At 46.2% G+C, this 27402-nt stretch overlaps 1 protein-coding gene across 1 annotated transcript in view; it reads left to right on the top strand.

Moving 5' to 3' along the window:
• Cfap46 (cilia and flagella associated protein 46) overlaps positions 1 to 27402 on the top strand; it is an 84161-nt gene that overhangs the window by 38532 nt on the left and 18227 nt on the right. The window contains exons 28-43 of the mRNA XM_051193280.1: positions 2633 to 2804; positions 3412 to 3617; positions 4125 to 4589; positions 4854 to 5003; positions 6258 to 6406; positions 7127 to 7225; positions 9155 to 9287; positions 10813 to 10959; positions 14641 to 14841; positions 14955 to 15061; positions 15782 to 15958; positions 16982 to 17117; positions 23445 to 23633; positions 24389 to 24581; positions 26992 to 27128; positions 27214 to 27393. Coding sequence (XP_051049237.1) covers positions 2633 to 2804; positions 3412 to 3617; positions 4125 to 4589; positions 4854 to 5003; positions 6258 to 6406; positions 7127 to 7225; positions 9155 to 9287; positions 10813 to 10959; positions 14641 to 14841; positions 14955 to 15061; positions 15782 to 15958; positions 16982 to 17117; positions 23445 to 23633; positions 24389 to 24581; positions 26992 to 27128; positions 27214 to 27393 — 2841 coding nt within the window. The remainder of the gene's footprint in view (positions 1 to 2632; positions 2805 to 3411; positions 3618 to 4124; positions 4590 to 4853; positions 5004 to 6257; positions 6407 to 7126; positions 7226 to 9154; positions 9288 to 10812; positions 10960 to 14640; positions 14842 to 14954; positions 15062 to 15781; positions 15959 to 16981; positions 17118 to 23444; positions 23634 to 24388; positions 24582 to 26991; positions 27129 to 27213; positions 27394 to 27402) is intronic.

The following is a 27402-nucleotide window of genomic DNA, read 5'->3' as shown; positions in this document are numbered from 1 at the left end:
ACTTTGCTCTTGGAGACCAAGTAACTGGGCACCCTCAAGTCTCCCTCTGGGTTTCAGGGTCAGGCGATATGTGGGCATCTCAGTGAGGAAGCTGGAAGTGCAGCCCCCTGAGATGGGGGAGCCACCAGGCTAGCCTAGAGGAAGGGCAGAGAGCTCGACATATTCAGCTGGACAATGAAGGTATATCTGTCTTCAGTGACCTTGAGTCTCCCCCTTGAAATGTGTTTTTATGTATTCATTATTTAAATGTACTTGTGTATAAAATGTGTGTGTAGGGTGTATATATGTGTATTGTGTTCCTGTGTGCAAGCATGAGCGTGCACATGCTATGGCATGCCCGTAGAAGTCAGAGGACAACCTCATGAGTTAGTCCTCACCTTGTACCTCGTGTGAGGCAGGGTCTGTTCTCTACTGTGTATACAAGGGTAGCTGACCCACACGCTCCCAGGCTTTTCTCCTGGCTTGGCCTCCCATCTTGCTATAGGTGGACTGGAATTATAGAGGCACACTGTAACATTCAGATTGTATGGGGGTTCTGGGGACTCAAACCCCAGGCTTCGCATTTGCACAATAAGCATTTTATCCACTGAACCATCTTCCCAGGCCCTTGTATTCTTTCTCTCCCTGCCTTCCTCTTTCTCTCCCTCCTTCCCTTCTTCCCTTCCTCCCTGCCTTCCTCTCTTTCTCTCTCCCTCCCTCCTTCCCTTCTTTTGGTACAGGACAGTCTGTAGCTAGTTCTCAAGGCTTTTTACCACAATCTGTTTTAGACTATTCCATCACCATGCCCACCCTCAAATTGTGTCTGTTAGCACTTACTTCCCTCCCCAACCCCTCCTACAGCCAGGGATCACTGACCCAGTGTGCTGCTCCAGACCTTTCACAGAACAGAATAAAATCAGGCACACTATGTGACCGTCACATCTAGCTTCTTCCACTAAACATGCTCTCATCCTGTTACGGTCACATTGTATTGTGTGACTGTCCTGAATTCTTTCTTGTGACTAAGCAATATTCCATAGGCACCCATACTCTTGGCTTGTTAGTTGTTAGACTCTTATATTGTTTCTCTTATCGTTCGGCTCTTGTGAGTAGGGCTTTTGTGAACGTGCATGCATAGTTTTTGGTGAACCTATGTTCTTGGTCCCCTTGAGAATGTATGTAGGAGTGGAATTGATGAGTCACACAATGGCTCTGTGTTTAGCTAAAGAAGAGCCACCAGATTGTGCCCTCAATGGTGAAACTTTTCTTAGTATTACTTGTGTCACAATGTTTTTTAATTAATGTTGAGGTCGATGTCTATTTCATCTTTTGTCTCTTATGTTTACCATGTTATATCAGAGAGATCATTTTGATCCAAGGTCAGGAAGCTACATCCTTTGTTTTCTTCTGAGAATTCTGTGACTGCTCTGTCTATCCGGTGGCCTATCCATTCTGAGTTAGTTTGTGTGAGGGAGGCAGGTCCAGTCTATTCTTTAGCTGTAGACACTCCACTCAATTTTATACCTTTTGATGAGAGGATCATCCTTTCCCTCCTTAGCTCCTCTCTTGAGGTATCCATACTTCCCCATATTTGCACAGCTTTTGTCTAAGTCACAGTTTCCATGGCACATTCTGGACTTCCTCTTACCTCCATAAAATGCCTACTCCCTCCTCCATTAGGATTCAGATTCCACTGGGTGGTCCTGCACCCTTCCTGGGGTTCACACCTGCCCCCTGAAGCCCTGGGGCTTTGTTCTGCCTTCCTCTTGAGGCCTATTCCTGCTGCCAACAGCACCCTTGTGTAGACCTGCACACTTGTTTGTATTTGGTTTTCTTGTTTGAGCCCCTTGCAAGGGCAAGCATGGACTAGCCTCTCTCACCCAGATATTTCACAGTGATCTAGAAAATACAGGCCAACACTCAGAGAAGCTAGTCAGCAATAGAGGCGAGAGGCCCATGACCCTAGGTTCTGAAAAGTGTGGGGGTGATGCCTTGAGGCTCGGTCAAGGGAGAGACCTGGAAAGGAAGGGAATGTGCAGCAGGCCAGCTCACTAAAGCTCTGGGCTGTGTGTGGACATCTGATCTTTGAGGCTGGCCTGCATGTTTTCAGTGAGCATAGGCCAAGTGTGTGCCATGACACATTTTTGGCTGTAGTTTCCCTGATAGCCCCTCCCATAGGCTCACAATGAGCCATGAAAGCTGTCAATAGTTTAGGAGAAAGCTGTGCATGCATAGGGAGGGAGGTATTGGGGCCCTCAGTAGAGGACCTAACCTCAGGACCCCACCTATCCAAGGCTTCAGATTAGCCAGACTTCATTGCAGGAAGCCCTGCTCAATATCTTCTGTGTTGCAAGAGAGACTTGGAGTGGTGTTAGGAAACATGGGCCAGTGGGATAAGCAAGGCACACTTGCAATAGGTGCAGATGATCTGGAGAGCTTCACCAAATTCTTGTTTTCCTACCACACATCTGTCCTCAGCTGGAGTCCTCAGGCAATCTTGGTGGCAAACCCATCTTCCTGGAGGGGGGCTCCATGGCAAATTCTAGGGTGATGTGAACTGTCAAGTCTCTTGCTGCTATAGGTGGCTTCCCCATGCTAATTAATGGCACATAGACCTGATTAGTGTCATATGCTTTTCTGTCTTGTCCCAAAGAAGCCAGAGAGCAACTGGCAGAAGGTTGATTACATCGTGGAGTTCAGTGAGTGGATGTATTACAAGCAGTTCCCTATGGAAGATGTGATCTTCCACCTCGAGTGGGCAATTGAGATTCTGCTGTCCATGAAACCCACTGAAGACTCCCATGAGCCAGAGCCCAAGAAGGAAGGTGAGGTTGACCATGCTGGCTTCTGCTGACCCCATACACTGTAGGCTCTAACTGGGCCCAGGACGGCAGGACATAGTGGGACTGTTTGCTGAGCCACCAATGTCCTCTGGCACAGACATGCCTTCCTTTTTGGCTTACAGCAATTAGGAGTGAGAAACAGATACAGAGTGCAAAAGTTCCAGAACTTGTCTGAAGGAATAGCTGTAGCCCTGTCCACTTGGCATTTAACCCATACAGCTGCTCGCAGTAGGTCAAGCTAGCTAGGAACAAAACAGAGCAGGTCAGCCTATGGTGTATTCTGACTGGTGTAAAGGCATCAGGACACCAAGTGGACTTCTGCTTGGGTACAAAGTCCAAGACCAGCAGCCCTTTGCTTCCCAGAAAATGAGTTTCCTTGACTTCCAGACTCAGAGAGAAAAGTCTGGAACATGGGAAAGGTTCCGTAGAAGGTATTCCTGCTGGAGAAACTTCAGTCTGGGACAGGCAGCAGCACACTGCTAGGTACCTCGGAACAGACAGGTGGCTTGGTCAGCATCTCAGGTCAGGAGGGAAGATACCCGAGGGTCTGCAGGAGCCTAAGCCTGTTCATGGCCACCATGCTTTGCAGGGCAGGCCTCCTCTCCCCAGTCTCTCACAGGGAGTACAGTGTCCTTGAATCTAGAGACAGTCTCCTTGGACCAGTTTCAAAGTGTGAGGCAGTTGGAGGCCCTAGCCCGTGTGCACATCCTTCGGGCCTTGATGGTGTCCCCAAGCTCCTCTTCCTATGAAGATGACTGCTTCATGGCCTACACCTTCCTCAGGCACATCTGGCAGGTGAGGGCAGGATGGAGATGTGGTGGTGAACAGTGAAGGTCCTCACTGACCCCACCCTCCAACCCCTGGGAGGAAACTTTGAAGGGCTTTTTGTGCCATCTTCTTTGGAAAATCATAATAGCATGTTTTGAAATAGCCAGAGTCTTCCAAGGTACTCTGTAAAGGCCTTTGAGAAGCACTCAGACTTTTCCCCCTGCACCGTTTACCTCTTCCTCTGGGCTGAAAGATACATCAGCATCTCTCGTGGCCCTGCCACACTCCTGTTCCTGAGGCTCCTTGAGGAGGATGCTCCCCAAACCCACCACAGCTCTGCTCTCCATCCACCACAAAAACCTATATGTAGGTCTGAGTCTCTGACCAGGCTTTCTCTGTGCTGTGGAGGCTCCCAGGTTTGACCATGGCTGAGCAGCAGCCTCAGATCTGAGAGCTACCTCCAACCAGGTGCAGAAAGAGGAGATACAGGCTCTACTTTTCATGCTTTTGATTTGTATTTCCTCTCCTCTCCAGATTTCCTTGACATCAGGAGGAAAACTAATTCCAGAAAAAACTTTACAAGTCGTTACTTCACAATTATTACTGCCAAAAAAGGAGAAGGAAAGGGGGAAAGAGAAAGAGAAGGAAAAGGAGAAGGAGAAGGAGAGAGGGAAAGAGAAGGAGAAGAAGGAGAAGAAGGAGAAGGAAAAGGAGGAGAAGGAGAAGGAGGAGAAGGAGAAGGAGGAGAAGGAGAAGGAGAAGGAGAAGGAGGAGGAGAAGGAGAAGGAGGAGAAAGAAAAGGAGGAGGAGAAGAAGGAGAAGAAGGAGAAGAAGGAGAAGAAGGAGAAGGAGAAGAAGGAGAAGGAGAAGGAAAAGGAGAAGGAGAAGAAGGAGAAGGACAAGGAGAAGAAGGAGAAGGAGAAGAAGGAGAAGAAGGAGAAGGAGAAGGAGAAGAAGGAGAAGGAAAAGGAGAAGGAGAAGCTCAAAGACATGAAACAGGTTCCTATCCTTGCCTGAGGCAGGAGGTGGAGGGTAACAGTCATGGAGCCTGAACCCCAACTCCACCACATTCACATTGAGGGTCTTACAACCATCCCATGCCTCAGTTTTCTCTTCCATGAGACATGCTATGCTCCTCCTGGGTCACAGCCTCCAAACACCATGCCAGAGGCTGCCAGCCTGTCCTCCTCATGTTGTACCACAGGGGCGTCGGTTTCAGGACTCCATGTTTTACAGAAAACCCTTGCTTTCTCTCATGCACAGATTTCAACCCCAGCCTCCAACAAACCACCTGATGACATCCCCACCAGCATAGAAGAGTGGGCCTCCTACTCCTGCCCTGAGGATCTCTTGTCCGTGTTCAAGCTAGACAAGAGTGACTCCACTATTAATGCCTCAAGTTTCCAGAAGCCTGTGAGTGGATCTGAGCAGTCAGCCAGGGCTTTGCCACAGGGCTGTCAGACCCAACCTCCCTCCCATCATGGAGTCTTCTGTGTAGAAATATTAACTTTACTCTTATGAAAATTAGGAATCATTTCCTCTGTGATGGGTGCTTCCTTCTGTTCTTGTTTAAAAACACTTGTTTCCTTTTGTGAGGTCAGAGATAGTAATCTCCAGTATTCTCCCCCAAGGTACAAATAGTCTTCATCTGTATAGCCTAGTGTCCAATTTGGATCTAGTCTACCTTACATGACATATGTGTACTAGGGTCAGGGACTACCCATCCTTGACACTAATCCTGGGCAGTGTGCCCACAGGCCAGGCCACATCTCTGACACATAATCTTCCTCCAGAGCTTAGCCCTGTGATTTTCTATACACTTTCCACTATCCAGTTACCAGAAAATCATGGTTAATATCATTCTAATATCTCCAAAATCCCACATAACAAGCCCTATACCATAGGAGACACTAGTTCTTTTTTTTTCTAGATACTCAGTTGTATACGTACACAAAGAAATGCTGCATTTGGTGAAACATCAGTCTTAATTAAAAAAATAAAAACAACCAAATGGAATATGAAATCAATGAATTAATGCATGTATCTCTTGTGCAGATCTTTAACCATGCTCTGGTGCAGACAACTACATACACCATTGCATATGACAAAGCAAAACCTATAATGACAGACAGGGAAGAGGGCACCCCACAAATTTGTTCAACACTTTGAGGGCGGGGCACTGTGCCAGGCAAAGTTGGGTGTTGTTGGCTAACTTTTCTTGCTGCTATGACCACAATACCAAAGCAACTTGAAGGGGAAAGCATTTATTTGGGCCCACAGTTTGAGGGTAGTCTATTCTGGTGCAGAAGCCCTGGCAGCAAGAACTTGAGACAGCTCATCACAATCCATCATTGTTTAGGAAGCAGAGAAGGCAGAGAGCAAAGAATGGTCACACCAAGCTAGCCTCCTCCTCATTATGCATTCCAGCACCCCAGTCCATGGAATGGTCCTGCCTACGTTTAGTGTGGGTCTCCTCACCTCAATTGACCTAATCAAGAGGACCCTTTACAAAAGAAACCCAGAGTCTCTAATCTACTATAGATAATCTCTCATAGGTATGCCTGGACTTGTCTCCTAGGTGATTCAAGTCATGACAAGTTGACAATCAGTATTAACCATCACCTTAGGGGACGAGTGACCACACCTGTTTGCTATGTATTTATGCAGACATACAGCTTGTACTACATAGACCATTTGGCCAAAGCCCTGCAAAAGATGTACCTTCATGAGCTCAGCATCCCCATCCTGCAGCTGGCTGTGCTCATTGCAGATGCTGTGGTGGAGAGCAAAAGCCTTGCAGACCTCTACCACCTGCGGTTGGTATCTCTCTTTTACTTGAAGTGGTGAGAGAGACAGTTTGTCCAAAACAATATAAAACCAAACAGCACCTTAGTTAGTAATTTTGTAGCTGACTGTGTAAACAATAAATCCCCAAGAAAGCCAGACAATGGAATGGTATCTTTATTGTGAAACTTTACCTGATCCTTAGAGAGTACCTTGTTTTGAGGACACTCACACTGTGGAAGTTAAGGATCAAGGGACGCTATACTTCCCATCAAGGGTCTAGGAGAGAGGGAAATGAAGGAGACAGCGGTAAAGAGAACATGGTGACACTTGGGGGAGGAGGAACACAGATAATGCTGGAGTGTGTTTGCATGCCTGTGTCCAAATGAAGAGCTTTAAGCAAAGCCTCAGTTGAGTTTCCTGCTGGAGGCTATGGTAGGGCTTGGCAGAGCCCATCTGGGCATCTGACTGTTAGCTTCTGATTATGCCCCAAAAATGTAGGCTTAGTGAGTAAAATATATGAGTGAATGACAGAAAAAATGACCACCTGAAGTTTCATAGAACCATCTAGCATGTTTAGCTTTAAAAAAGAATATTAGAACACCAAAGTACCAAAGTTCAGTTTGTTTATTTGTTTGTCTGTTTTTAGTTTACCAGCTCTTATTAAGCCCCCCAAAACCCAGCACCACTTCCTTTGGGGATGAAAGCATCATGTGTGACAGTGCCTTTTCCCTCCCTGCCTTGCCCCTCAGACTTTTACAGGTGTGTTCCGACCTGAGGTTGCACTATGCAGCAACTCATCACGAAGAGGTGGTTGGACAGACATACATCGGGGACATGGAGCAGGCCAGGTGTGTGCAGTGTTTGCTGCTCCTGGGTGTGGGACTCTTCTTTCCAGTGATGTACAATCCAGGCTCCTAAGGGCAGCGCCGAGGAAACCCCAGCCCTGGCTGTGGCTCCTCTCAGTGCCAGCCCATTATGGCTACTGGATCTTCAGTCTGGGCTTGGAGGTCCTGGGGATAATTTCTAGAAAGCAGTACCTGGGAGGGCAGGGCATAGAGAAATGTGTGAGTCTCCTCCATGGCTTCCATGACAGGTTTGGGGACTGCTGAGCTGTGGGTGCCCAGCAAGGGAAAGGGAAGGGGGTTCTCCAGGGCAGGATGGGGAAAGGATGTCCTTCACCAGTCAGGGGCTTCTCCCATGGGGTGCCAGGAGTGATGGTGCTGAGTAAGGCACATGCTTGTTTCTGGGTTTTGGTTACTCTGAAGCACTTGTGGTTGGCTGATAGTGGGCCGTCCAATTAACTAAATTAGCCAGTTACAGATTCTGTAGCAATCCTTTTCAGACTTAGAGACCACTTAAGAATACATAAGAATATATATATAGTCATATTGTTGTTAATTGTTGCAACGTGGCTCTTCCCCCATATAAATTATATGATCATTGTGAAAATTTTAGAAACCAGGTAAGGAAGAGAATAAAATCCCTGCAGGCCCCATCCTTTGGCAGTAATCCCCTCTGGGGTTTTGCCATTGCACACTGAATCAGTTATGAAAAATGTAATTCTGCTGCATACAATTTTTCACTTTTCAGCCTTTGGCAACAAGTATCTGTCTACAAAACAATTTTCACGGAGTTAACACAGTCATTTATCTGTGCATACCCGGGCTGACTGGAGAGTGTTTGCTGAGTCTTCCCTGCCCTCAGATGGGGTCGAGAAATGCAATTGCCAAGCATGGGAGAGGCTCCTGCCTCTTCTTATTCTTGGGTTCACTTGGAGCACCTGTTGTGCAGTGTGAGAGGCACTGCAGGTGGCCTGTGGAGGAAGACAGATGACCAAGACTGACAGGAAGGGTTGGTGTCAATGGTGACACCAGGGCAGAGAGGCCTCAGTTCCAAGTGCATGCAGTTAGGGAGTCCTGGGCACTTGGATCTGTGAAATGACATCATTGGGGTGGAAGTATTAGATACCCCGATGGGAAGAACCCTTGTGTGACTGAGAATCTGCCCTGACTGGGTTGAATGCTGTGATACACTGGCCCACTTCCCAATGGACTACTCTGGATGTAGTATGGTGGGTGACTCAGGTCTCAGGCAGGTGGCAATGGAGGAGAGGTTTTGTGGGTGTAGGGGCCACCTTGCTACTCTGTGGGAAACCCTGAGCGCTAAGTGGTTTCACCCTTTTGGAGGGGTCCCAGGGGCAGGTCTGCTCTACATACATTAAGACAGAGATGCTCATTAAACTCCACAAGAGCTTGGTCAGACAGTTGCAGCGAGAACAGGTGCCTAGTGTGGTTCCGGGAACCAGTTTGCTGCCCAACTGCAGACTGTTTTGGCTTTCATAGACATGTGTTGTCTTCATTTGGGTTTTTATTGCTGTGAAGAGACACCATGGCCATGGCAACTCTTATAAAGGGAAACATTTAATTGAGGTGGCTCACTTAACAGTTTCAGAGGTTCAGTCCATTACCATCATGGCAGGGAGCATGGCAGCATGCAGGCAGACATGGTGATGGAGAAATAGCCAGTGTCCTACATCTTGCTGGCAACAGGAAGTCGACTGCAGTCACACTGAGGGGAAGCTTGAGAAAAGAGACCTCAAAGCCTGCCACCACCCCCCACGACAACAAGGCCAACCTCCTAATAGTGCCACTCCCCTTGGGGGCCATTTTCTTCTCCTAGTTGTGTTAGCTTGTGTTTCTTTGACTGTAAATGAAGCTGACCATTGTCAGCAGCTATTGTACTTCTTCCCTTACATCTCGCTATTTCACTTCAATTAGCTGCAGGAAAGAGATTGCATTTAAAAAGGAGAAGAACAAGGAACCTCTGATGGAAGAGAGCCAGCCATCCCTGCATGAGCAGCTGGCTCCACCCCGCTCTGTAGAGGTGAAGCCACTGATAGCTGAAGACAAGGTAGGCTGGCACTGCCGCGGTGGGATCCATAGCCCAGAGGTGACGCTGACTTAGCCTGGCTCTGCCACAGCAGAATCCAAAACCCAGAGATGACATCAACTTGGTTGTAGTGTAGGATTGGCCTAAGAGTTAACCAGCCACCATTGATTTCTGAAGTGCTTACTGCATAGTCTCTTAGGCATGGTGTTATGGGGAAACTCAGAGACCTGACCAAGTTTGCACCATCCTGGGACCCTAAATTTCCTCTGAGGAGGCAAAAATTATATGTAAAACAGATCACCAGGGGCCTGAGCAGCAACTTAGAGCATCAGTAGGCTAGAGATATAGTTGCTTACCCAAAATGTGTAAGGCTCTGGGCTCAGGCAAGGGGAAGTAAAATGAGGGTGGTACTCTGCAGAGCAGAGTACATCTAAGGGGGTCTGGCTAGACTCCTAAAGCCCCTGATGTCCTGTCACCAATTGGCTGTCCCCTTCAGTCCATGTATAGGAGAAAAAACTATCCTAAAGAACCTTGGTTCCTCAGAGTGCCAGCTCTGTGAGCCTGTTCAGTCAGTACTTGTGGGGTTTGTTTTGGGACCTGAACTCAGGACAAACAAAGGTCAAGGACTCAGTGACCCATCCACAATGGGGTTAAGGGATGGCGATGGGTATACAGGAAAAGGAGAGGAAAGCACAGCTGTAGACAAGGCAGCCCTGCAAGCCTCACAACTGCTTCTCAGCTACACACAGAGGGGAAGTAGGCCCACCAAGCTAGGCAGCTCAGCAGCTGCTGTAATCAGTAGTGGAAGAGTAGAGTGAGGTAAATAAGGAGAAACAAGGGTCCCAAAGGCCTGGGATATTGGGAGGCCTTACTGGTCAGAGATTGCAGTCTACCATAGTCTTGAAGCTCTCTCCAAGCTCTACAACATAGAGGACTACCTCCCCAGTGAGACTACCTGCTCTCTATCTGCCCTTATTTGGAGGTCTCTTGATTCAGAGGCCTGACCTTATCTGAAAGCTTTCCCTGGATGCCTGATTTATCTTTGGTGTGACCTTTGTCATAATTCCCTGCTAGAGCTTTCCCTCTACTGCCCATATAGCAATTAGACATTGTGTTTCCACGCATGGTAACTAAGACTTGTACTAGGAGCTATAAGATAGGAGAGTGCTGTTTAATGCAGATTGGGCGATTCCCCAGCTACCATTCCCAAGGCTATATATTCCCTTCACTCTGGGATAGAGCGGAGCTGACTCACTGAAGCTGTCTCCCGGAGCATTATCTCTATCAACCCATAAGCCACCCTATCCTGATCACTCATTTCTGCTCCCCCCCCCCCAGTCGCCAATGATCCCTGGGGGAGAAGGGAAACCACGTTGGGGTGTGTCAGAAGCTAGACAAGCAGAAGCCAAAGAGCCTGAGGTTCTGAGTAGGGCACACTGGAGATGTCCCTGTGGAAATGCACCCTGTGGCATTACTGCTTCTAAGACAGAACACATCATGGGACACAGACTGGGGCAGAGTATCTTAGGGCCACGGTGTCTCACAGATTTTGAAGATAAACGGAGAGACTGGCAAAGGCCTGGAAGGGACATCCTACCCCCAGCTGTGGATGCTCAAAGGGGAGGTCCTACTGGAACTGGAGCTGCACCAACCAGCACGGCTGCTCTTGTCAGAGGCCCAACAGACTTTCCAGGTAACACGCCTCACCCATCTCCACTGAGGCCATCTTGGCCTGGGTCTAAACCCTTCAGATGTATCCTTACTCCTCATCCAAGGACTTCAGGGGCATCTGGCTTCTCGGGATCTCCATCAAGTCCCCAAAAAGGCTTGAGTTAGCATTCTTCCACAGAGCACTGCTCAGAGCCCAGCTCTCAATAGGCTTGGGAGCACTGGCTTTTCTTCTCTAAGGAGCTGCCTACTAGACCTGGGACCCCAGTGCCCACTCACTCCCTCGATTGACTTTTTTGGGTCTCAAGATCCAAATTACACTTGGCAGGGCTTTTCTATCCTGGACTCTGTCCCCAGTGAACGGCTGACCTTGGACAGTTTGGAAGGAAGAAGCTGTTTGCATTATCTTCTCTAATGATATCAATCCCCCAAGTTAACAATCCCCATAACTCCTCCAAACCCCTGCAGACAGACTTAGAATTGCTTTCAGTGGGAGGATGCGGTGAAGATCCTGATACAACCAGCCTGTGGCTTGTTCTGAAGAACTCAAGGAAAAGAGGAAGATTTGGCAGTGATGGAAAAATCCAGTGTCACCAGAAAGTTGTGAGCCCCTGGTCCATACAGTGAGAAAAGGGGTGCATGTACCAGAGAGGGAGCAGGTGTGGTAGGAGCAGGGTTAGGACAGATGTGCAGGTGTTGGGGTAGGGGAACAGCTGTGCAGATGTCAGGAATGAGATAGTTGTGCAGATGCTAGAGATGTGACAGATGTACAGGCATAGGGAAGATGATAAGTTAGAAAGGGAAGAGATGTGCAGGTATCAAAGGAGGGACAAGGAGATATCAGGGAAGGAAAAGATGTAGATGAATAGGGAGGGAACAAGTATATGGTTATAGTGAGCAGACAGACATTCAGGTACCAGGGAGAGACTGTCTGTCTTAGTTAGGGTTTCTAATGCTGCAATAAAACACCATGACCAAAGAGCAAGTTGGGAAGGAGAGGGCTTATTTGGCTTATCCACCCATATTGCTGTTCATCACCGAAGGAGGCCAGGACAGGAACTTAAACAGGGCAGGGACCTGGAGGCAGAAGCTGATGCAGAGGCCACAGAGGAGTGCTGCTTACTGGCTTGCTCCCTATGGCTTGCTCAGGCTGCTTTATAATAGAACCCAAGCTCACCAGCCCAGGGATGGCCCTACCCACCCTCTGCCACCAGTCACTAAGACTTATTGAGGCACTCTTCCCATTGAAGTTCTTTCCTTTCAGATAATTTTAGTTTGTGTGTCAAGCTGGCATAGAACTAGCCACACAAGACAGGTGTACAAATTTCAGGGATGACAGGTGTTGTGTTCTTGAATCAGGGAGGGGACAGGTATGTACACAGAGTTGAGATAACCTGTCCCAGAGATGACTGAGCTGACAGGTAGGCTGTACTCTGTGCACTCGGCACTCTGCCATCAAATGCACTTGCTCTGGCAAATCTACATCTACACGTGGCTTCCTCCTCCTCTTCACCTCACCCATAATTCCTGCATCCTGGCACAGACAGTCCCAGTTACAGGACCAGGGCTAAGGTGGATGTGTTCGGATTCTCCCGTCACCTCTCTTGGGGTTATGTCTCTCATCCCCATCACTTCAGGCTTACCTGTCATCTGAGGATAATTTCAATTTTTAGTACCCAAGCTTGAGTGCCAGGACCCTATGTAACCTTACCCCTGCTCCCAAACTCCTCTCCCACCATTCTCTTCCTCCCAGCTAACAGTCCTACCTGGGCTGCACACTGTCCTTTCTGTGTAAGGGGCTCTGCTCAGCCTGTGCCCAGCCACCAGCCCCACTGCAGCCCCAGGATCTGTCTATGAGGAACCTAGCCTTGGCTGAAGCTGATCTTGCTTGTGTGCTAGCCTTGTTCTCTGGGCCCACTGGGCCCCTGCCTCCCCACCTTGGAGCTCAGCACCCTCCAGACAAGATCTGGTTCAGAAGCTAGAAATATTCTTGTATAGAAGAAAAGCTCCCCTTGTACCCCCTGCTCCCCAAGACAGCCAGGTTGTCCTGTGGGTCTGGAGTTCAGCACACCCTCTCACCAGCACAGGGAAGTTTGGGGCACAGAATCCAAATAGGACATGTGCTGGGTAGGTTTGCAGACTCCTGGTCCAGTCTATCCCATTGACCAATAATATGTGAATCTGTGGAATCATCATGTGAGTCACCCCGACATGGATGTTCTCACCATTCTCAGAACTTGCCTATGTCTATTCCACATCACAGGGCACAGATAGCACCCCATGTCTCAGAAGGGTTTGCAAGAGCGAACCATCTGTCTCTGTCTGAGAAGACACATGACTTCACATTTTCCCAGAAAGCAATGTCCTCTACCTTCCCTCTGTGAGAACAGTAGTGTCTGTCCAGTGCTGGGGGAGTCTTCTTCCTCCCTTGGTGTTTAACATAAAGTGCATTATTTGCCTTGGCATTTGCTACATGATGCCCAAGGTAAGTGAGGATGGATGCTGGGAGCTGCGGGAAACTTTCTGGGCACCAAGAAATATCCACATGTGGAATTGCCCTTGGGCCTTGACCTCAGGAAGTCCTCTGCAAAGAGAGAGATAAGTTCCATTAAGAACCTGGGAGGACTAAGGAACTGGCTTTGTACTTCTCAGATAGGTCATAACATACCCTCCCCCAAAGGACACCCTCGGGCCCATATTTAGACCTGAATTTCCTCAGGTCCAGGCAGAACCTCCACTACTTGTCTGTTGGTTACCTGACCCTAGGTCCATGCATGCTGTCTTAGAGTTTTCTGTTTTGTTTGTTTTTTTGAGACAGGGTTTCTCTGTGTAGCTTTGGAGCCTGTCCTGGAACTAGCTCTGTAGACCAGTCTGGTCTTGAACTCATAGAGATCCACATGCCTCTGCCTCCTGAGTTCCACCACCATCCCTTAGTTAGGGTTTCTATTGCTGTAATGAAATACCATGACCAAAACAACTTGAAAGGGCTTATTAGGCTTATACTTCTACATCACTGTTCATCAAAGGAAGTCAGAACAGGAACTCAGGCAGGGCAGGAACATGGAGGCAAGAACCAGTGCAGAGGCCATGGAGGGTGATGCTTACTGGCTTGCTTAGCCTGCTTTCTTATAGAACCCAGCACCACCAGCCCAGGGGTGGCTCCACCCACAAGGACTGGGGCCTCCCACGCCAATCACTAATTAAAAATATACCCTATAAAGCCAGGTGTGGTGGTGCACGCCTTTAATCCCAGCACTCAGGCAAATCTCTGAATTCAAGGTCAGCCTGGTCTACAAAATGAGTTCCAGGACAGCTAGGGCTGTTATACAGAGAAACCCTGTCTTTAAAAACAAAAACGAAACAAAAAGATAGAAAAAGGAAATGCCCTATAGGCTTGCACACAGCCTAATCTTATGGAGACATTTTCTCAATTGAGTCTCCCCTCTCTCAGATAACTTTGGCTTATGTCAAGTTGACATGAAACTATCGCACATGGCAAAGCTGATTCTAACAGTAGCCTCCATAGGGAAGAAGCTGCCAACCGCAGGCGGCAGGGCAGAAAGGAGCTGCAGGTATAACCAAAATCCTGCACAGGCTGGCTCCTTTGGCTCTCAGGGCACACTTTCCACTCCTGAGGACTATCACTCCCAACCAGTGGCTGTGCCAACCTGAGTGGAGCTGCCTATCTGTCTGCTGCTGTTTTTAGGAGCTAGGTGATATCTGTTCAGAAGCACAGTGCCTGTTGCTTCTAGCACAGCTGGCCAACAAGGAAAAGAACCATGGACAAGCTATGCTCATGATTGAGAGGGCCCAGCAGCTAGGTGGAGCTGAAGAGTTCTGGTACAATTCAACCCTGACTCTGGCTGAGGCCATCTTATCCTCTGAAGATGATGACAAAGAAATCATAGTGAGTCGGGGGGAACCAGTGGACAATGTGGGGGTGTATGGGGAAGGGTATGTGCTGAGGTCCTGTCCCCAGGCCCTGCTGGTGACACAGTAACATGTGACCATCATGTCCAGGTTTGCAAACTATTTCAGAAACTCATAGATACTTTCAAGGTCCTCCAGAAAGAAAGGCCAAACCGAGTATCCCTGCTGGAATTCTTTATCATGGACCTGGAAACCAGGTAATGATGCCTGCTGTACCAAAGCTGTGGCTACTTCCACATACATTCCCTCTCATGCTATATACGCCAAACCCAGGAAGGCTCAGACCCAACAGAACCATGCATTGCTTCCCTGCTATGTGTCCCACACATCCTCAGGTTCCTCTGAGGAACAGACCTTCCATCTACTATGTGCCTCAGAGGACTCACGGCTTCCTCCCAGACAGCCCACATTTCCAGTGTCTTTCCTATGGCTCCTGGAGCCTCTGGACTTTGCCCCCCTGTGGGGTGCTGTCAGAGAACGCCTCTTCTTCCACACATGTTAGTACAGACTTCAAGTCACATCACAGGCTCTTTCCCAGGAGTTCTCTGAGCTCACTGACCACAGATGCAGGGATCCTTGCCTTGTTCTGCTTCTGACTCTTCTCTGGAAAGTGCTGTGAGCTCTGTGTCCCACTAGCTGGTCCTGGGGTGGAGTCTGTAAGCAGTCTTATATCAGCATGGTTTTCCTGTTTTCCAAGAGTGAATCTGATATCTAGATGGGGTTATTAAATTCTAACTTCACTGATCTAAGGCCATGGTTGTATGATGTCCATCTTGGGAGGAAAAGGCTCATTGGTGCCTGTTTCAGTGTGCCTTGGTAGTTGCTGGACAGAAGGAGGGTTGCTGTGGTCTTGGGCTTTGAATCTGGTGGGGGAAACTTCAGTCCCCACCATCCCTGAGGAGGTGTCTGTCCAGCAGGTGTGTGACACTTCAAATCCAACTTGCATTCAGCTTGGTTGACAAAGACCTTCTTGAGTGCCCATTTTTGCTGGAGGATCTAGAAAAGCACCTGATAGAAGTGGAAGAAAACTTAATCATCAGTGGCTACAAGAGAAATTGTGTCGACTTAAAACTAGAGCACGCACGGATAAAGAAGTAAGGACATCACCACACACCCACCCACACCGGTGGAGCTGCCCCAGGCTCTGCCCTCTGAGAAGGGCCCACTTTTGAGCTCCCCCAGACAGCCCTTCTCCTCCTCAGCTTCAGACATGACTAGACCCAGATCCCTCCCCAACGTCCTCCCTGCCAATCCACCACTGCCAGCCTGAAGGGTCTCCAGCAGCTGTTCCTATCTACTGCTACAGCTGTGTATTCCAATGGCTGCCCAGCTCTCCTCCTACTGCAGCCCCCAGTGCTTCTCATAATGTCTCTGCCTGCCCAGGAAATCCACAAGCCTTTTACACATGAGCAAATCCTGTGGAGGTGTGACCCTGCCTTCAGGAGCCATGATCATCCAACACCCAAATCACATCCATTCCCACAGGTGTGGGCCACCAGGAAGGCAGGAAAGTGGGTGACTGAGCCAGCAGGTGGAAAGTGGTGTGTTGCTTCATCACATTGTATATACTGTCATTCCAACTGATAAACACCTTGCTTTGAAATGTATTTAGAAGGCTGGGGAGATGGCTCTGTCAGTACACCACTTGACTTGCAAGCACAAGGACTTGAGCTCATTCCCCAGAACTCATATAAAGAAGCCAAGAATGGTAGTGTGTATGTGTAATGCCAGCACTGGGGAGACAGAGGCAAGTGGATCCTTGGGGATTGCTGGCAGTCTAGTCTAGGCCAATGGGAGACCCGTCTCCAAAGAAAGATGGACAATACCTAAGGGACAATGCCAGGGTTGATCTCAGACCTCCATATGCACGTACATATACCTGTGCACACATATGAACAAATCTACATACACATTGAAAATAAATAAGTAAAATGTTCTGAAAAATAACTTTATGTATAAAACACTTAACTGCAAAATTTTTAGGAACTCATAAAATGTATACCATAATTATGTAGAAATTATGTTATATATTAATCAGTATAATGGATGCTAGTATTATAAGACATTAATTAGCTTTAATATTTTTGTTCTAAGTTCCACTTTTATGTTGTATAAAGGTTGTGTGCTCAAAAGGAGAAAGATGAGGAACAAAAGACTGCCTATTGTCTGGAAGTGTACGACTTGTCCCACAGGGCTATAGCTGAGGAAGAGGAACTATTTCACAGAACCCAGGGGATACTGTCCCTCCACGATGTAAGTATGAGCCTGCACATCACAGCCATGTCTGTGTATAGGGCAGCATTGCCTGACAGAGGGCCTGACCTCCGAATTTAACAGAAGGTAAGTGAACCCAACTATGTGGTGCCTGCAAGGAAGCCATTGTGAACATAAAGACAAAGACAGAAGAAGAGTAAACGTGTGGAAAGAATATCCCACACTAATACTGATCAAGCCAGCTGGGATGAGAATATTTATCTCATAGTGTAAACTAACCAAGAAGAAAGTTAACCTAAACACAGTGACCATGATAAGAGAGTTTTAAAAATATATAAGAAGCAAACATTGGTCTTCAGAAAAATTGCTAAATCTATTAGAGCCAAAATTTCAGTATCCTTCTCCTCAATTATTAATAGAACAACTAAACATGAAACTAGCAAAGAATAAGAAGGTTAAAATATTGTCAACCAACATGACCCAATACACATTTTTTTTAACATTTCTCTCAGCAATAGTGGGATACACTCTCATAAATGTGGACTGTCTTCCAACATAGGCTATACTCTGAACCATAAGAAGAATCTCACCAAATTTGAACCATACAGAGCATTGTATGGAATTAAATTGGACATCAAAACCAGGACGTAGTGTCTGGAGAGATAGCTCAGAGGTTAAAAGCATTTGACTGCTCTTCCAGAGGTCCTGAGTTCAATTCCCAGAAGCCACATGGCAGCTCACACCACCTATAATGAGATCGGACACCTTCCTCTGGCATGCAGGCATACACTCAGACAGAAGACTGTATATACAATAAATATTTTAAAAAAATAACAGGGAGAAGAAAAATCCAAAGACACAGAAAATGGACTAGTGGCTTCTGGGGGACAAGGACAGGAATAAGGAGTGACTACTAACTTTTGGGTTTCCTTGTGGAATGATAGTAATGTTTGGGAACTGAACCAATAATGATTACACAACACTGCGGATTTATCATGTGCTAATGAATTGCATGTTTTAATTTTTAGACTTATTTTATTTTATGTCTATGAGTGTCTTTCCTGTGAGTATGTATGTGCACTACACGCAAGCCTGGTGCTCATGTAGGTCTGAAGAGGGTATCAGATCCCTTGGAATTAGAGTTACAGATGGTTGTGAGCCACAACAGTAAGTGCTGGGAATCAAACCTGGGTCCTTTGCAGGAGTAGCAAGTGCTCTTGACCACTGAGTCATCTCTCCAGCTGTCATACTTCAAATGTGTTCATTCCATTGTGTAGCTCTTCCCATTTTGCTCTTGTTGCTTCACTGGCAATAGGGTTTAAGTGTGCATGCTCTTACATTTCCTTTTCCTAGAGCATACTTAATATTTGCTATCTTTGTACATAGTTTTGTAACAAGCCTAAATCTTTTTCTTTAGACTAAAAGGGGAATGTAGTGAGAGATACACCCAGCCGCACCTGTGGCACTGACCACACCAGTTTGGCACAGTCACAGGTGCATAGGTGAGCTTGTGGTATTTGGTCTAGCGTCTGGGACAGGTTTTCTATCTTGCTCCCAACCAGATTTAAAAAAAAAAAAAAAAATTGTGTGCATGGGAAACCCCAAATGTTTGGAATTTAAGTAGAATACAGCCAACAACTCTAGGCTACGGAAGAAGCCAGAGACTAAATGTTTTGAGATGAAGGGAGAAGAGGACATCAAGGAGTTTAAGATGTCATCAGTGTAGTACTTAAGGGGACTCTGGAACACTAACACCTGAGTAATAACGGTAACAGTAATGGGCCAGAAGTCAATGAGCTCAGCCTTTACCTTCAAAACAAAGAACAAACTGAATCCAAAACAAGTAGTAGAATAGGAACTAAAGATGGAGGGGAAAAGCCAATGAAAATCCAAAACAAAGCCCAAACCAAATAAAATCCACCAAACAAGAATTTTCAAGATCTTGGACATACTGACAGTAGTCTCTGAACTAAGGCTTAAACTCACCTTAAAGGACAAAGTCATAACCAGGCAGCACGCTCTTTTAATCCCAGCACTCAGGAGGCAGAGGCAGGCAGATCTCTGTGAGTTCAAGGCCAGCCTGATCTAAAAAGCAAGTCCCAGGACAGCCAAGGTAGTTACACAGAGAAACCCTGTCAAGGTGGGGGGAGGGGGGGGAGAAAGGTCACTAAAGCCAAAGCTGGTTCGTTGGTATAGATTAGTTAGTAAACTTAGTTGGATTGATCAGATAGTCTGTAAAGGATATAAGTGCCAAATACCAGAAATGAGTGACCTAGTCCAGTCATGGGTTCTGCCTATATTCAAAGAATAGCGAGGAGACGTGAAGTTTACAAGTTAGCTGAAATTGACCCACACTTGTAATATCCACTCAAAAAGAAATAACTCTATAGCAACTCTAGGAGTGAGGGGAATTGAGTTTGTAATTGAAAACCTTTTCACAAAGCAAATATAAAGCCCAGGCAGATCTCCTGCTGGCTTCTACCAAATAGTTTTTTAAAATACCAGATTATTTTAGGAGGTTGAAAGGGAGAAAATATATGCTAATTTTTCAATGAGACTAGTCTAACTCCAAAATAAGATAAGGGAGGGCATGGTAGCGCACACCTTTAATCCCAGAATTCAGGAAGCAGGGGCAGAAGGAGTTCTGTGAGTTCCAGGCCAGCCTGGACTAGGTAGTAATCCCCAAAACAGCCAGGGATACAAATAAATAAATAAATAAATAAATAAATAAATAAATAAATAAATAAGATGAAAGAGTTAAAGACAGTACAGACAAACAGAAACCAACAGACGGTGTTGTACCTGAGCAGCTAACATAACAACATAACACCACGCTTCCTGGTTTAAGACAAACTGAATCTCCCTTTGCTAAGGAATAAGACAGTGATGTCTTACCACTTTTATTCAGCCTTGTTGTGGAGATTCTAGCCAATGCAATAAGGCTAGAACAGAAATTAAAAGCATCTAGATGCCAGGTGGTGGTGGCACACATCTTTAATCCCAGCACTCAGGAGGCAGAGGCGAACAGATCTCTGTGAGTTCAAATCCAACTTGGTCTACCAAAGCCAGATCCAGGACAGATTCCAAAGCTACACAGGAGAAACACTGCCTCAGAAAAACAAAATAAAATCAAAACAAGGCAAAACAAAAACAAATAAAAGCATCCAGATGGACAGAAGGAACATGAAAGAAAAATATCTTTTCACAGATGACATGTTTTTATAGAAAATCATATAATTTACCAAAATTAAAAACTACAAGTAAGCTAAATTAAAGTTAATGAGCAAGTTTAGTTGCATTTCAGAGTTATGTAGTATATATATTATATTTTTATACAAAGAATGATTAATTGTATATTAAAAATTAAAGCAATATAGTTTATGACTACTTAAGAATGAAATTTGACCCCCAAAATGTGAATGTTTATGCTCTAGAATAATAAAACATTGCTGAGAATAGTTAAAGAAGGCTTAAATTAATGAAAGCAAAAATTCACATTCCTAGATCAGAAGACTAAATATAGTTAAGATGTCAATTCTTCCTTAACCATAATTACGATTACTATAAACACTTTTTAACATATATTGATTGACAAGATTTTAAAATATGGAAGATCTACAGTAGCCAAGACAATTCCAAAAAAGAATGAAACTAGGAGCCCAATGGTACCTGTTTAAATCCTATTATAGAGGTACAACAGTCAAGATAGTATGTGGGCTGTAGAGTTGAGATGGTTCAGAGGTTAAGAGCATTTGACTGCTCTTCCAGTGGTACTGAATTCAATTGCCAGAAACCATGTGGTGGCTCACAACCATCTGTAATGAGATCTGGTGCCCTCTTCTGGTGTCCAGGCATATATACAGACTGAACACTATATACATAATCAATCAATCAATCAATCAATCAATCAATCAATCAATCAATCAATCAATAAAAGCGCTATGACTAATAGCAGGAAAAAAAAGACAGTGTGTGCTAAATGGGAAAATGAACAAACAGATCAATAGGACAAACCTGACAATCCAAAAATACAAACATACATAGAGTATGTAGCAGAGGCACGGCTCCATGGACAAAGGATAGTCTTTAGATGATGCTAGAACAATACGAAATGCATGTTCAAAACAACTGAGCTCCACTCGCACCTCAGACTGAGGTAGAAAATAACCTCAAATGAATCAGAAACCTAAACTGAAAACCTAAAACACATAGCAAAGTCCCTTGGTGATGGACATTTTTGGCAAAGAAATGTATCTAACATGTGATCCGATAAAAGAATAAATTGATAAATTGATCTTCTCTTTAAAATACACTATCAAGAGAAAAGTGGAAAAAACACAGACTATGAGGAAACATTTGCAAATTTTATTCCTCAATAGAGGTAACATATCAGGAATGCATAAAGAACTCTCAAATCTTAAGGGTAAAATGTTAAAAAAACAAGCAAATTATTTAAAGAAACATTTCCTCAAATGTATGGAAAACAAGTACGCAAAAAGGCAAACATCATCCTTCTGGCATATGGATGAGTCTCAAAATAGCCATACTGAGGTAAAACAGACAAAAACGATCTCATACTGTATGATGCCATTTATACAACGCTGATTTATCACACCACAAAGTAGTTGTCACTTAGGAGAGAGGAAAGCTGTCTTGAGCATGCTATGCCAGAAACAGAGATGAACATATTTGTGTCTTGTTACAGCATGAGGATTTGTTGAATAAAACAACTTCACAAGGTTTAAGAGTGTTAATGGCAACAATTTGCCAGATTATCTGCCTACTTTAGTAATCTGGCCAAGGCAAATTCAAGTAACTGTTTTCCATTCTTAATTACAAATATTAACTCTTATATTGCATAGCACCTAATAAACATGTCTATATATGCATATGTGTGGGTTACAGGAAGAATACAAGTTAAGGAGGCTACCAAAGGGTTCAAGATGTTTCCTCAGTGGGCTGAGAGAAATTCTAGTGGAGTCTGATTTGAAAAGGAATCCAGAAAAAAAGCTTTTGCCATAGAGGAGGAGTCAGGTTTGAGAGCAAAAATCTAGTCAACCGCAGAGGTGACAGGGCACAACCTGATCAGAGCTGAATGGGCTGACATGTAGACAATCAGAGACAGCTGGGCGACCAAGAAGAGCAGAAGGACAGTTGAAGGTTCCCCTCCTGTGAGTCCTTGAGTACACATACCAGATAACAGAGGATAAACTGGTTTGGCGCTGTGCCATCACAGTGTTAGGTATCTGACCCTTTATGGGGAGGGGCAGGTGAGGGAGTCAAGTCCTTTTCCTGGTTTGATGTCCTGACTAAATTCTTGGGCCTTGCTTCCTTGATATGATTTTAACACACCCACATATGTAAGGATGGAAAAATACAGCCTAACTGTCCACTGAACCCAGGAAGCTAGAAGTTTAAAAATACTAAATACCTTAAATTCCAGACCCTGCCCTCAGCTCCTTGCTGCTTACCTGACTTTGTAAACTGCTTGTGAAACCCCTGCCCCAGTGACCTAACCTAACTCCTATTTGTCACCCCACCTAGGAGCCCACACAAATGCAGACCTCCAGGGCTATAGAAAACTGATTGGTCTATAAAGTGCAGGCTTGGATGGTTTAAATTGATTGGTCCGCACCTCGAGGGCTCTGGATGCTTTGAGATGATTGGTTTACAATGTGCGGGCTTTGTTGTAACCCTATAAAAGCTGTCCCAATTCTGTACTCAGGGTCCTTAGTCCTCTACCCTGCGTGGCCCATGTCTGTGGACCCCAGTGCACTTGGAATATAAAAGACCTCATGCTTTTACATCAAGACTGCTTCTCGTGAGCGATTTAGGGTGTCGCCTTTCCTGAGTGGGAGTGTGAAGGTCCATGCTCTGCAGGTCTTTCATATACCCCCCTATGTCTTCAGTTTAGCCCAGTGATTGTATAGAGTGGCTTCATTCTCCCAGGAATAATCCATTTATCGATCTATGCTGCATGGGTAAGTGCCAGATAGACGGTGGGTCCAGCCAGGAGTTCAGTTATCCTCCACCCTCAAAGTAGCTTGTGAAGTAGAGTCTCTCAAAGCAAAGACCCAGCCTGAAAAACCACCATTTATACAACTTAGAGCAGACAGGAGCCTGATGTCAACACAGGCTCAAGAAAGGACATGGGGAAGTCCAGAGTGTAAAGACCACATTCCTTTTCTTAGGCTGGTGATGGTCTAGCATCTACTGCCATGTCAAAGTATATCCACTTTACACGTCAATTTCTACTTCAAATGTATGCTGTCCATGACATGTCAACCATGCCTTTATCAGAGTACTTACCAATGGTTGGTTTCCTTGGAAGAGTGCCTTGCTTTACCCACCTCCCAACTATCTCAGTTACAGAACATCAACTCCCCACTGATGAGAAGGCTGGCCCACCTCAAACTCCGCCTAGCAGAAACATGCCTGGACATGCAGCAGCTAGTCTGCAAGGAGGCCTTGGAGTTGCAACTGGAGCGGGGCTCTTTTGAGAAGCTGCTTGCAGACTTCCTTGAGAATACCAGCGACTACTCATCCATTGGCTTGGTGACTGCATTGAGTCTTAGGCCATGTTCTCTCCTGGGGGTCTGCCAGTCACACTGAAAGTGGGGTGCCAATCTATGGGATCCCAGTCCCCATCCATCCAGCTCTTGACCATTCCCACACCTTGGTGCAGAGAGGCACTGTCTGATCACCAAGAGGGCTTAACTAATAATGAAGAGGAAGGGTTTCCTATGTTGGCTTACAGCTTCCATTCCAAGATCTTGGGATTAGTCGCTGCCCTAAGCCCTCCCAGCATTGCAAACAGAACAAACTGAATAAGTGAATACCTATTTGGATGAAAATCCTTCTTCCACTTTCCTTCTCTCTCCTTCCCTCCCTCCCTTTCCCTCTTTTTTCTTTCCTTCCTACGTTTAGGCAGTCCTAGGAATAGAATCCAGGGCCCTGCACATGCTCAGCTGTGGCTCCAGCACTTTTCCATTCTCTTAATTGCCATGAAACAAAAGAGTCAGGTTAATTTAGAGTGAACATAAATGAATACTACAGTTAACCTCTATCTATAATGACTTCTGATTTATATTGATAGAAGTTGTCTTTTATTATTCTCCCAATATTTAAGTCCCAGAGATACCCCCTCATGCTACTACACAGGAGTACACAGAGCAAAGGCATAGCTCAAAAGTGCCCAGATGTTCCCTGTGAGGCAACCCTAGAAGGCAGCTATCTGAGATCTCTAGGTGACTGGGTGGAGGTCAAGTGGCAGCCATTGGTGACCATGGCACCTTCTTGTCTTCCTGAAGCAATGGTTCATACTGAAGCGGACACTGCCTCACACGGTGCTGGCACAGCTGGAGAGTCTGCAGCCGCTGTGCATGGGCTGCATTGACATCCGTGCCCAGCTTCTGGTCCTGGCTGGGAAGGCTCTCCATCTGCTTTCCGTGCAGACAGACCCTGTGTACCCTTCCTTCTGCTGGGAGGAAGAGCTCTTGGTAGGTGTCCTTTCTTCCCACTGAGGTCTAGTCCTTGATTGCTCTACCTTGACTGTAGACTTTGGCTATAAGAGGTGGTCCACCAACTCAACGAGGAAGAGTCTGGCCCTGGCATCTCTGTCTTGGTGGCTTGTGTTCAGTTGTGTACATATGCCTGGGAGCTTCAGAAAGCTCATGCACTATCCGGGGCATCTCCATGCAAAGATACACCAGGATAGATACTGCCTCTAGGTCTGCCTCTATGGTCCTATATATGCCACACAGCTTGGGAAATCTCCGAGAAGGGCAAATGCCACCTTGCCCACCACTCTGCCCACCCTCTTTTAGGGCTGGGTTCTCTGACAAGACCCTGGTGACAGCTCTTGCAAGCATGCCTGTTCCAGGTCTAAGGGCAGTCCAGACAGGAGGTTTACAGCAGGTGGGTAAGGCTTGGCTAAAAATGTCTGAGGCTAAAAACAAATCAATTCATACAGGTATCATTCTCCTCAAGCTCGTTATTCTTCAAAAAAAGAATTCTTCCCTAAAGTTCTCTTTAAAAGTTTCCAAAAGTTCTCTACTCAAAAGTTCTTTCTCTAAAAGCATTCTTAAAGTTCTCTTTAGAAGGTCTTGTTAAAAAAAAAAAATCTCTCCTTAAAAATTCTCCCAGATCCCACAGGGTTCCCAGTTTATATGCCCATGTGCACAATTAGCAATTCTCTGACAGTAGTAAGGATACCAGGCATTCATTTCTCTCAGAGCCAGGAAGGTAGATAGGGTCTTGATAAAATTGAAAAGATGTGATTTGTAAAACATCCGGGCAAATTTAAGTCCCAGAGGGGACTTGACTTGTACATTTAAGAGGTGAGGAAGATCTAAATGCCTATGATTGCTAAGAATGGAGAAAGGTGTTAGTCCATAAAACTACATTTACATGGTTTGTTAAACTAGACGTGTATAATTGATAAATGTAGAGCAAGAAACAATAGAAGTTTATAATTGATAAATGTAAAAGTGGGTTTTACATTGGGTTTTGCTTTCGCTTTTGAGGTAGCTGGAAACACAGCATCGTGGTAGCCATGGCAACTTGCATAAGCTGTGGGAGGAAAGTGGACATTTGATTCATATTAGCATTTTCTCCCAGCACTAGATCAAAGGGAGGGGCTATGTGAGATCAGGAGCTGCAGCTCTTACCACTGATGCCCCAGTGAGAAGGAATTTCCCTTTTCTGGGGCCTTTTTGAGAATATAAAGCATCCAGTGTATTTTTCCATCAGAAGTTAATTCTGATTATTAGTTACTATTTCTGTAATAAATGATAAAGTCTCTCATCACAGGCCCCTTTTCTAAGAGCCTGCCCCAAGGCACTTGTTCCTCAAGATGGCACCAGCCTCAATGGACAAGCTATGATGCTTAGCAGACAAGCTCCTCCTATAGGAGCCCTCACAACCCTGTGTAGCAGGCCATTCCCCAGGACTCAGCACCCAGAGACGCTCCCAGCCAGCTAGCTCTGAAGCCCTTGGCTTAGTACCCAGGGTTGTTTGTCCTGGATCCTCAGGGTGTAGACAGCAAGAGGCCAATAAGACCCATGCTGGGTGAGCAGATGTTTGTAACTCCTGCCCAGGTCACAAAGTGAGGGGCTTGAGGCACAGAAGCATGAGCCTCTCACCTGTCTATCCTGAGTTAGGGTCTTTATCTGTAAGAGGAGAAAGGCTGTCTCTAAAGCAGCAACGACCTGTGTGGAGTTCAGGAGGCTCCAGGAAACACACCTGCTTCCTCCCAGGCCCCGGACTTCCCGCCCAACTCTGCATTTGTTCCTTTCCTCTTCCTTAGGTATGGCTAGTTGCTGCTGTCCCATTTCCTGACACCACAGCTCACCTTCCTCCGAGCTCTCTTGTTTTCCAGGCAGGATCTTTCCTCTAAACGCATTTCCATGAAACCTTCTAAGTTTAATGTGTAGAACTTCCATCCTCTGAGTTTGTTTCCCAAATGCCACTGTGGTTTCTTCCTTGGTCAGCTTGATGGCTCCTAAGTAGCTTGTCTAACTCTGAGGCTACTGTACTGCCACAGGCATCTGTTCCTGATGGTTAGCCTGATCTCACCGTCCTTGGGGAACTGTTAAACCTGCTGGTGGCCAGGGTCTGGTGGGTTTTGACAGCACTGACACACTTGGGCAAAGTATTAAAGGTGGCATCCCCAGATGCCAGCTGGGCCAGGGTCTGGCTTTTCATGCACTCTGTATGTGGGCCATTGAGAGATTGCCTCTCCCTGCCCACCAAATTGGTAACACCTTTGACTCCACAAACCCATGGCTCCCAGTCATGTACAACTTCCAGGGCCTACAGATCCCTACCACCTTCCCCTTCCCTGGTATGTGCTTTCCCTGCCAACCAAGCAGGAATCCACAAACACCTCTGACCACATGTGCCCTGTAGGTAGGTGCTAAACAGAGCAGCCTGAGATCGATGGAGCTGGAGACAGATACAGACGACAAGAGTGCAGAGACCTCCTCCAGAGACTCGACCACCTTGAAGGAAGCCTCCAGGGAGCAAAGCCGGAAGGCTGAGAGTCTGAAGGTATGCAGCGCTCCCTACCTGTCTCCTGGTGGCCTCTGCCTGAAGAGAGCAGAGCTCCTTACCTTGAGCTTTGCACTGCCCACAGAAGAAGATGGTGTTGGCCCAGAGGTTCCTGGCTCAGACGTCAGAGGTACTGCTGCAGTGTTTGCAGGCTGCCCTGAGCATCAACCTTCTGGACATCGCAGCCACGGCCAGCTTAGAGATGGTGGAATGCATTGGCATCCTGGATCCCATAACCTCCTGCCAGTTCCTGTCACTGTCTCAGGTACGGTCC

This window comes from Phodopus roborovskii, unplaced genomic scaffold (genome assembly GCF_943737965.1).
Source record: "Phodopus roborovskii unplaced genomic scaffold, PHOROB, whole genome shotgun sequence".
In the NCBI taxonomy this organism is placed as follows: Eukaryota; Metazoa; Chordata; class Mammalia; order Rodentia; family Cricetidae; genus Phodopus; species Phodopus roborovskii.
Note: the sequence above shows the minus strand (reverse complement) of the source record. Positions and strands in the feature narration are given on the sequence as shown.